Below are 10,595 nucleotides of genomic sequence, written 5' to 3' on the forward strand. Positions count from 1 at the left end.
TGGAACCTTTGGAAAGAACGAAACAACAGAACCTTCCGCGATGCAACGTCTAATGTCCACGAGCTATTCTGCGAGATCGTCACTGAACGCGAGCTGTGGGTTCAGGCTGGCTATAGGAATCTGTCTACAATTTGTTCAGTTTAGTCGCAAAATTTATCTTCAATGTAATAGTACACTAAAAAAATCTTGTAATCTTGTATTCCAGTAGCTAGGCTTTGCCGGCAGACTGAGGGTGTCTCGCTTTCGCTCCCTGGCTCTTTGCTGTATCTTTCCATGATTTCCTCTTAATGAAATACAGACTCGAAGTCTGATCGAGAAAAAAAAAACAAATGAGGTTAGAACAAATTTCTTATATCTGCTTTAGACGCTACAAAATTTCTTTTAATTCCTATAGGAAGTATAAAACTATAGGAATTTTGAAGAAAAAATAGCATGAGGTTGGATCTAATTGAAACTTTTCATTATGTGTATTTTTCTATGCTGCATCAAAAAGTCATAATAGAAACTTTCTAGCATTTTAAATTCAGCATCTACTTCGGTACTTCTCCCAAAACAAATTCATGAATCCCAAAGCAGCCAATTAAGATAATTAATTTCTTTCTAATTATTTTCAGCCTGGGCTACACACCAAGCCCATCCATCGAACCCAGCGAGCAGCGAGCTCCAGCCCAACAGCCAGCTCGTACACTAGTCCACGTGCACCTCGCCCACTAGTTGAAAACGGACGGCCGTTTCATCTGCAACCGTATATCTGTTCGTTTTCGTTTTTTACGGGATAAACGGAAACGACACAGAAAATAGGACGAATTAAAACAGGAGCGGAATCAAAAACGGTAGAGCATTTGTCCGTCCGTATTTACGGAATCATATTTTTTACCAGGATATCTCGTTTTCTATCCCGTTTTTCATAAATAAGGAAAAGTAGCCTAACATAGTCCCTAAGCCCAATATGGCTCAAAATGTCTCTTGTCTTATACGATGTATGAATAATTCATATTTGTGTGAATTGTGATCTATGGACTATGAATATGTTCTTATGCGATGTATGAATAATTTATATTTGTGTGAATTGTGATCTATGGACTATGGATATGTGGTATTGTATTAATGTGGTCGCTAGTCACTGATCAATGCATGTTTGATATTTGGTATGGTATTTTGGTCTCTGTATTTGCGCTATCATATGCGGCTTACATGTTCTGATTTAAATTTTCGCTTAACGCTCGTTTCCGTCTATTTTTCGACCGTATTTATCCGTTTTCGTATTACCGTTTATCCCGCTACCATTTTCGCTCCCGATTGTCCAGCTTCCGCTTCCGTTTTCGTCTAAAAATATGAAAATAAAAACGATAGAGCTATTTTCCGTTGGTTTCGGTCCGTTTTCAACATTAACCAGCACATCTCCGTTCTCGCCGGCACCACGGCTCTCCATCCGGCAACGCCGGTAGGAGGCCGAGAGGGAAGAGTGTCTTACCGAGTTGCGCAACGGCAAGCCAAAAGGCGTGGAGCTCCCACTCCGGGCAGCCGCCAGCTCCTTACGGTCGTGACTGTACAAGTCTCGAGCGTCAAGGTGATGCACCGCCGGACGATGGACATACCCAATGCAGCATGGGTGGCAAACAAGGGCGCGTACGTGCCCTCCCGCTCGTAACGGTGGTGATGACAGCGATCATGACAACCCTCGTCTGGAGCATGCATGGCGCATGGCACCCTATGCTCCACGGCAACAGCGGGGGCTAGTGGTGTTCAGGAACTCTACGAGAACAGCGCGCTGAGGCTGTCAAATGCCTCCTAGAGCGCTCGTGCCTGTGACCGGGGACGTCGGTGGTGGACTCGGCGCCGTCGGCGAGGCCGTCGTTGGCTCGAGGGGCGTGGACAGGCACTTCCCCGGTGGTGGTGGTGGTGGTGGTGGTGTGGCTGGGCGCAGGGGTTTCTTCTTCCTCGACATCGACAACGACGCTGCCGAACCTCCTTGCCGTGGTGCCGAGGTACGGGCATCGGTTGGCTTATGAATTCTGCTGCTTCAGAATGTCGACGCAACGGCGCCGTCTTCTTCCTCAGTGAATAAATATGGAGGTCGTGGAGCAGCACATGGAAGGGCAGAAACGAATGGATGACACCATGACGTGACTTTAGTTTGGGGACAGGGCTGGACTCAGGGTTGGATGGGGTGGGTCTAAGCGTGGCCCAGACTGAAAACAATTAAGAAAAACTAATTACCTTAATTGGTTGCTTTGAGATGCGTGTACATTTTTGAGAAAGGAGTGTACCGAAGCATATGTTGTTAAATTCATGTAGAATTGTTGTTCCATACAACTCTAGCTTTGCCACTACCTCCCTAGGACCTCCCACACTACCATCACTAGGGGCCCTCCTCTAGCCATGTGGTGACCTGGGCGGCGGTAAGAAGCACAATAGTTAGATTTTAGATTGAATAAATTGTTTCATGGGATGTTGGATGGTACAGTATTATCTTTGTCGATTCATTGCCAGATGTTGTCTTGCATAGAATTATGCAAATACCTATCTAGGCATCTAGCTCAGTGTTCTTCATATTGTTTTGATTTTTGTAGAGTTGATGTGAATGGTAGGAATGGTCATGTTCCCTGTTTGCATCTGGACGTATCAAAGCTTGTTGGAATTCGTTCTTGCGAAGGCCAAGAAGTTACCTAGACTTCCAATTTCAGCATGGCTAGTACCGATGGTACCAGGTACCTTGATGATCTTTGGTGACTTAGGCGCATTATACCTAAGCATTTTTTGGGTCGGGCCGGACCAAAAAAAGCCTTGTTATTTCAGGCCAAAAAAATCCCGTCCATGACCGTTTCACTTGGCAAGTCGAGCCTAGTTTTTTAGGCCGGTCCTAGGTTTGGGCGGTCCTCCCACGTGTTTTACACTACAAAATAGCTAAATAGTATTTCGGGCCGGTTCGGCTAAGAAAAAAAATTACTGGGCAGCAAGATTTGTGCCCAAGCTCTGTCCAGTAAGGTTTGTGGGTGGGCCAAAAACCCATCGGGCTCAGGCCAGACCTGCGGGCCGGGTCGTGCCGGGCTTAATTGGCTCAAATATAGCACTAGCTAATACTGTATACAAGCATGCATAAGAGTTGTCAACTATAATATTATACAAGTCTAGAACTAATCAAACCCTAGCCCAATTAGGTCTTGTTTAGATCCAAAAACTTTTTGGATTTTAATACTGTAGCATTTTCGTTTTTATTTGACAAACATTATCCAATCATGGAGCAACTAGGCTTAAAAGATTCGTCTCATGATTTACAGATAAACTGTGTAATTAGTTATCTTTTTTATCTATATTTAATGTTCCATGCATGTGCCGTAAGATTCGATTTGATGAAGAATCTTGTAAAGTTTTGGGTGTATCTAAACAAGGCCTTAGTGTCACCAAGCCGCCGCCGCCGCCGCCGCCACAGGCTACATTGCTACCTTGTCCCGCACCCATCACCTCCACCAGGCCACGCTGGCTTTCCTCTAAGTCCATATTCCAGTGAAACCTCAACACAAAACTCTGATCTGAGAAGAAAAAAACATGTGACGTGGAGGAAGCAAACCTGAGTTTTAGAGAACCACAAAAGATTCTTTGGATACACCCATTCTCTGAGATTGGAAGGGATTGAGGGGTGGATCGAAGGAGGAGATTAGGAGAATAATTGATCCAAAAGAACCCTTCCAGATAGGAGGATAATCACAAAAAGATCATAAAAATGGAAGTAACAGCACAAGTATATGGGTGCACAGAGAATATTTGTGAATATCTATACATTCACTGTTTCATAGTAAATAAATCATATATGTAGAGTGCTGATAGTCAGGTCACTATTTCTCAAACACTTGCTATGTGAAAAACTGTTTACACAGTGTACGTAGCTCTGATGCTAGCCACTTGGTCGCATGCCGTTTATATATGTTTCATATGCTTACGGAGTTTGCAAAATATGGACAGTCGTAGGCTTCAGGAATCGATGATATCGCACTCAGTTCCCGACCAGAGACGTCAAGAACGCCAGCCCTGCGATCAGGATCATGATGTTGAGGAAGTAGTTGGACTGCATGGGCTTGTCCGGGCTGCCTCCGAACCCCTCGTACTCTGCTCTGATCTTTTGCTTCATCGACTCTGACAGCTCCCTCTGAGTTCACCCGCGACATGCTCCATCAGTTTACCGTCGAGCTGTCCTCTAGTAGATTGTAAGAGTTTAATGGAGGGAGCAAAGTAAGTGCTTTTACCTTTCCATACGAGTATTTGGCAGCGACGAAGGGCTCCGGCTGTGGAGCTGCGCCGTTGTTGTCATCGGCTGTCGCTGTTGTTATTGCCGCTGCTACTGGTTCTGGTGTAGGTTCTGCTGCTGGTTCAGGTTCTGGAGCCACTGGTGACGGTGCCACTGCTACTGATGGTTCCAGTGTTAGTGCAGTACCCCATGGTTCCAGTGTTAGTGCAGTACCCCATTTCCAAGGGGTACCGGTTGAAATTCGTTTCAACAAATCCGTCCATAACTTTTTAAGAAAAATTAAAAAGTTTTGAACTTGAAAGTTTTTCCAAGAGATGCCTGCTAAAAATTGTTTCAATCTCTCACCAAAAGAGATATCTTCTTCCGTCTTTTCGTCTGCAGGTGCAGTGCTCATGTCATCGTCCAGTGAGAATCCCTGCATGGCAATCACATCACATGCATGCAGTTAGACTGTAAGTCTGTAACCAACATACACATAAAGTTTCTGCAAGAACTGGGAACAAGGAAAAGTTGACCCAAGCAGCTTTAACAAAAATCAATCATACGTTTCTATGGAGTGGTTCAAGACAGACTAATAATTTACTGCCAGTTACAACTTGTCCTATACATCTCAAACTCCCATTATCAGACTAAATTCTGGTCTTGCTGTACTGGCACATTAATGTTTCTTTCATCTCATATGACCGAACATGATCTAGTGAATACGATAAGGAAGCAAAGAGCATGCACATTATAGGAGATAAATAAGTCATTCAAATGGAAGACCTCAAGAATAGATATTGACATATTGTCCTAGTGTGTTTACTCATTTACTAAAGTTGTGACTGGTTGTAGACGGTCAAAATGGAAGGATTGTAACACACTAACACTAACCTCAGGAGGATCAAACTTTGAACCAAGATCGCTCAGCTTAGCATGAGCTTCAGCATAGTCTTTGAAAAACGCTTCCTGGTCCTCTGCGTACTTTTCCGCGTATACCTGAATGTGCCATAGATTCTCAGTGAATGCAAGAACGATCTTCAAAAAGAACAGAAGTCGCAAGCTGAGCTCAAGCACTACCTTGAATGATGGGTCCTCAAATAATGCAGCATCTGTGGGCAAAACTAGAAGATCCTGTTCCTTCTGCTCTTCCGAGGGAAGTTGGCTCAAAAACTTCATGTCCTGAAGCGTTGTTAACAGATTAAATCATCAGAGATTCTCGTGAATAATATGATCTATAAACACGACAAAAAGGAAGCACACCTTGAAGTAACTGTTATCAAACTTCAACCACTCAACTGTCCATGATTGCCCTCCAGGCTCACCAGGCCCATCCTTCTGCAAAATGCAATGACAGGAACACCTCAGTACTGGTTAATTGAAACTAACCATTTTCACAACCTGCCTGGTAATGAAGTTTGCAAAGAAGATAGTCTGGGTATGAGAAGTGAGAAGAACAGAAGTTCCATTTGTCAATTAAAAAAAAACATCAACAGGTGGAGAATAGTACAATACCAAGAATACTGGCTATCAGGTAAGTTTTTGCGTCTTGGTTATGTTCTGTCACTAAACGTAGCAAAAGGAGACAGACTATAGAAGTTATCAAGTCTTATCAAGTAACTCCACTGTAAGGCAAAGAATCCCAGGAATTCTAAGTCACAACATGATAGCAAAGTGTTTATTCTGTACTCAAAATACAGAATAATGGATAGCGTACGGTTCGAGCATGCCCAAAAGCTTCATATTATTGAAAATAACCTATTGTTTCTTATTTAAACTGAAGCAAATAGAACATAAAAACATACGGTATATTTTGTTTCTGGTTTTCCCCAGCCACTCCGGTCAGGCCTTGATCTTCCAAGTGTATGTGCTCCAGATAGTGCAACAATTTCCTGCACAAATGCCCCGGAAGTTCAATGACATAGCTCAAGAAAATACAGATAGACAGTTAAGTAAGTTTCAAAACCCGCCACACCTTGTCATCAAGGCCCATTCTATAGAATACCTCCCTAAGGTGTTCAGCCGGATCACGTGGGCCAGCGTCTGCAGAACATGTGCATTAGCAACAATTTAGTTTGATAGGTACCTCTCATAAGTCACATTTCAAGCACTGACCAAAACAAAAAATGAGACATTGGTATGGAATGAAGAACCCATTGGAAACACTGACCAGGAAGCCTCCCTTCAGGTGGACACTGCTCAGCTGCTGTGACATCAACCCGCCCATATTTCATTGGAATTTTCGGGCCACCAGCTTCCTGTATTATGCGATTGACCAAACATATTACTATATAGACTTGACTGATCAAATGACCAAGTGAGATACTTAAGCAGAGAAAGGGCAATGACCTCAATTGCCGTAGCACTCGCTAACTGGAACAAATCTGCATAAGTGATACCTGGGTATTTGTCCTTGATAGGTTGGATAAGCTTCAATGCATTAATCAGACCTGTGAAAATCAAGTCAAAATCTGCAAGTTACTACTGACCTAGAATGTAAGAAATTTAGACTGTCAAGAAATAGAAAATACCAGCATTGGCTCCATGACTCAACTCAGCATCGAACCTTAAGCTTCCATCAGCTCCACCTCGTTGTGGCCACTCCTCAATATTCTTGTCATAGGTACCAGAATCATGCCACCCCAGACGGACCTGAACAGAGTCGAAAGCATTCACTTATTGACACAACACAATACGACTACAGAGGACATGGTAAACTTGCTTCTGCGTACAATTGCAGAAGCACTGGTAAACAATTCCGTGCAATGCCGCATGTAACTAATTTCCACTAATCAGCCCAGTAAAATGCAAGGGAAACAAGAACAATGTCATATAGTAGCACTGATTTGCAGAGACAGAAAAATGTGGAAATTTGGTAGCTCCTCCAATGTACATGTTTGCCGTAGCACACGTATCCAACCAATTAAACTTGTGCTAACGTCCAAATCTGTGCCTTTGTTGTTGGATGTTTTCTAAAGCAGAGACTTGTGGGTACCATAGGAACATCGGTCGTTGTCCTCCCTTGGCGCATTTCATCATTGCTACATTCAAGTTTTGGTACATTCCCATGTGATCTGGCCGTATTCTGCAGTTACAGCATTGTTTGGCATCAACCCTCTGAACTCATTGCCCCCTGATCATCAGAAACCACAAGGGAATGTTCCTTTATTTTCCTTGAGAACAACCTAACCCTCAACTACAGAGATGGACATCTCTGATGCAATGAGAACCCATGCTACATCTGACGGCATGTGCAATAACCACACTGCACACCACAAGCAGCAGGAGTGCAGGACAACCGGATTGAAACAAAAAGCAACATCGCCACTCATTGTATCTAACCAAGTTCAAATATACAGGTTCGCTCTGTGTTGTTGTGTACCAGGATGGGGTGGCAGTATGTGGTCTTAAGGAGCTCCTTGATGTCCTCCTGCGCGGCCTTGAGCTGCGCCGCGTCCGACGCCGCCATGCACCGGACCACCCGCACGCCACGCCCGCGCCCGGCCGCCTTCTGCGCGCACGCAACCCCGCCACCACTACAAGGTCAGAGCAGCTCGATTCGATCTGATGTAAGCGAGAATGTAGGCCGACAAACTCTATGATGCACCGTCGCGCGCGCGCGCGAATAAAAAGCGAACCTGCGAGTGCGAGAGGAGGGGCTGGCGGGAGCGTAGGCGCAGCCCCGCGCGCGCGGAGCATGGGGAGGGGAAAGAGGCGGCGGCCGCGGCTGCGACCGTCGCGCGGCGGGCGGACGGGGACGGCGAGGCGGCGGGGAGGAGGGAGGCGGCGAGGCGCTCCGCCATGACGCCGCGCGCGCGAGAGCTCTGGAAATTTGGAGGGAAGCGAGGGAGGATTGCTGCGCGCCTACGTGGCTGGTCCACGGGGAGTTTGAGCGCGCGTTCGCCTCGCCATCGAGGTACCTTTCGGCGGCGGCTGGTCGGCGACAGGGTGAGGCCGTGCGCGTGTGTGGCGCGGCGAGACTGGAGGGGAGTCTAATCTTGCGCGGACCAATGGCCGGATGACGCGTGTCCTGGTGGACCGCGACCGCGACGGAAGACAACGGTCTCTGGTGTCCTGAAAGAGAGACGGTCCTTTCGAGTGGCATTTCAGTAAAAAATTGTGGACGTTAGACCTAACTTTTTAAGGAATTTGGGAGAATTAAAAGTAGCATTGCTTTTGTTATGGTAATCGTAACGCTAAAAATTACTATACCTATTAATTAATTTTTATAGACTTATAGAAATTATGATCTTAATAGATAGTTTTCACAGAATAATGTTCTATGCAATAATATACATTCTCTCTCCATTCGCTACCACCGTCTTGTTAGTTTCGCTGATAAGTCATGGACTCATGGTAGAAAGTACTGTTGGCTGATTTGTTGTGAGAGAAAAATATTGTTGAATGGCTGACAGATTCAGCAGATAATCTCAAGCAATGTTTTGGTTCTTGTATAGACATGGTTCTAACTTAGACCCGGTTTGTATAATTTTTGTTCTCTCTCTTTAATAACTATCTTACCACATCAGCAAAACGCTTAGATAACAGTATAATTAATGTCCATATAAACTATAGTAGTTTCTACATCGAAAGTGCCCTTAGCTACATTTCTAAGGTGCATTGACCATACTACAAAGACAAACATACATTGACCTAGCAGATGCATGTACCCTAGAATTACAAAGTTGAGCTTTTGGGGCTACACCAAATGGAAGCTCAAGCTTTTTAGATTTACGACAACTCTAAGAAAGAGCCATTTATGACTTTGAATCTAATTTAGACTTTTGAAGTACAAAATAGCAAATGGATCATCCCATCAAATCCAATTGATAAAGAAAGCTAGCGGTCACCGCTTGCCAATGAGGCCTCCCACATCGGTTCCTGTTTACCGCGGTGATTCCCCCTTTCCCTGCACGCCTCCTTCTCGCATGTGCTCCAGTTTCCCTTTGTCTTATGTGAGTTTGAACCACACCAACATCTCCGCACTGTCCATCAGCAATCACGAGGAGCACCCGGGAGGTCATGGTAACACTAGTGGCATGCACCAACATAAGGTTTGCAATGCAAGGTCAGCAAATACTACTACCCCACGGTCAAGCTCCACGAAGGTACTACTACCCTCAAGGTCATATTCATATCTGCAAGCTCCACAAGGTCCAAAAGCTCTTCGACAAATACCATTCGGGCTACTCATCAAGGTCGGCATGCTCTACTTCTAAGCTCCGCAACAGGTTCTACCGCCCCCACGGTCAATATCGAGAGCACCTCTGATCAATGGTGCCTACCAAAAAAGTGGAGGAGACCGAGTGGTTACAAGGCTTCATAGCTCGACATCACATTTAAGGTAATCGAGAATGAGGTGTTGTCACCCAAGCCCATTGTCATCAAGGCAAAGTTCATCTCTAAATGTTGCGGAGAAGAAAATATCGAGGTTGTTGTTTGTGTTGGTGACCATTGTGCTTCTATAAACCTTGTAGTGACATGGCATATTTAATCAACAACCCAAATTTTATATAGGTTTTGGACTAGTCTAGGTAGTGTTTATTTTAGATAAGAGCTAAATCATTAAATTTGGTATCTTTTTGTCTAATTTCTTAGAGCAAACAATGTAGAAATTGTACCGGATAATAATGTATAAAGCGATTTTGGCAGCGAAGTCGTTGAGGAGCAAAAGTCGTTTGCATATTAGGGGAGGAGTCTGGATTATAGTTTTTTTTTCAAAGCAGCGGAGCGTTAACCCTAACCTTCTCCCCAAAGCTCTCCACCTCACATTGCAAGTGTTCTACACATTGGCACGACACGACAACACATGACTCTTATAACACGCTCATTTGTTGCTAAGGCTAGCAGTGAATGGAGTGCATTAACCATGTAACGAAACTAATCAAGTTAAGAGGATAATAGAGATATTTATAGTCATTCATGCAGTGAAAGAGGATTAAGAAGCTAACATGTAACTAAAAGGAGAGATATTCATAGGTGAAAATGAAAGTTCAATAGCTATGTAAGTAACTAAGTAATTAGTTACAAGGCACTAAATAGAAACAATGTATTTCGTTAGTAACCTAAGAGCAACTCTAAGAGACTCTCTATATGCTATCCAAATGTTAGGAATAGAGATTTTAGTGAAAAACTACCCTCTAACACTCTAATGGTTATCCAAATATAATCATCTTCTATTTCGAATATTTTACTAGGCAAAAGTAGAAGATGAGAATGAATCTCTAAAGTACGCGTGAGATATAGAAGAACAATTGAATAGTGGAAAGATATAAAAAATAACTTTTATGTAAATAACTCTTTAAACGACAATTTTAAAAATGAGATTTAGAAAAGCTCTACAAGTGCGCTGGCCCTAGTTGTGGTCCAA

General features: G+C 44.0%; 1 protein-coding gene across 3 annotated transcripts; it reads right to left on the reverse strand.

Annotated features, from left to right (window-relative positions):
• LOC8064261 (probable L-ascorbate peroxidase 8, chloroplastic) lies at positions 3,720-8,182 on the reverse strand. Of its 3 annotated transcripts, none has more exons than XM_021460443.1 (13): positions 7,864-8,182; positions 7,608-7,736; positions 6,757-6,877; positions 6,575-6,675; positions 6,396-6,483; positions 6,201-6,268; positions 6,031-6,117; positions 5,489-5,563; positions 5,306-5,407; positions 5,120-5,224; positions 4,592-4,661; positions 4,245-4,402; positions 3,720-4,147 (listed from the first exon to the last, which is right to left on the reverse strand). In XM_021460443.1, exons 1-13 carry the CDS (start codon positions 8,026-8,028, stop codon positions 3,995-3,997), a joined length of 1,422 nt encoding a protein of 473 aa, XP_021316118.1. In that variant the 5' UTR covers positions 8,029-8,182; the 3' UTR covers positions 3,720-3,994. The 3 variants fall into 3 exon arrangements, with proteins under 3 accessions (XP_021316118.1, XP_021316117.1, XP_021316116.1); XM_021460442.1 differs by having other exon boundaries at positions 4,245-4,405; XM_021460441.1 differs by having other exon boundaries at positions 4,245-4,661.

The sequence above is a fragment of the Sorghum bicolor genome, chromosome 4, assembly GCF_000003195.3.
Source record: "Sorghum bicolor cultivar BTx623 chromosome 4, Sorghum_bicolor_NCBIv3, whole genome shotgun sequence".
NCBI lineage: Eukaryota > Viridiplantae > Streptophyta > Magnoliopsida > Poales > Poaceae > Sorghum > Sorghum bicolor.

Excerpts from the sequence above, each read along its gene's own strand:
- LOC8064261 (XM_021460441.1), bottom strand. The coding sequence starts at position 8,028 with ATGGCGGAGCGCCTCGCCGCCTCCCTCCTCCCCGCCGCCTCGCCGTCC. Across the intron at positions 6,878-7,607 it reads CATACTGCCACCCCATCCTG|GTCCGTCTGGGGTGGCATGA; the intron begins GTACACAACAAC and ends GACTCTGTTCAG. Across the intron at positions 6,118-6,200 it reads GAATGGGCCTTGATGACAAG|GAAATTGTTGCACTATCTGG; the intron begins GTGTGGCGGGTT and ends GCATTTGTGCAG.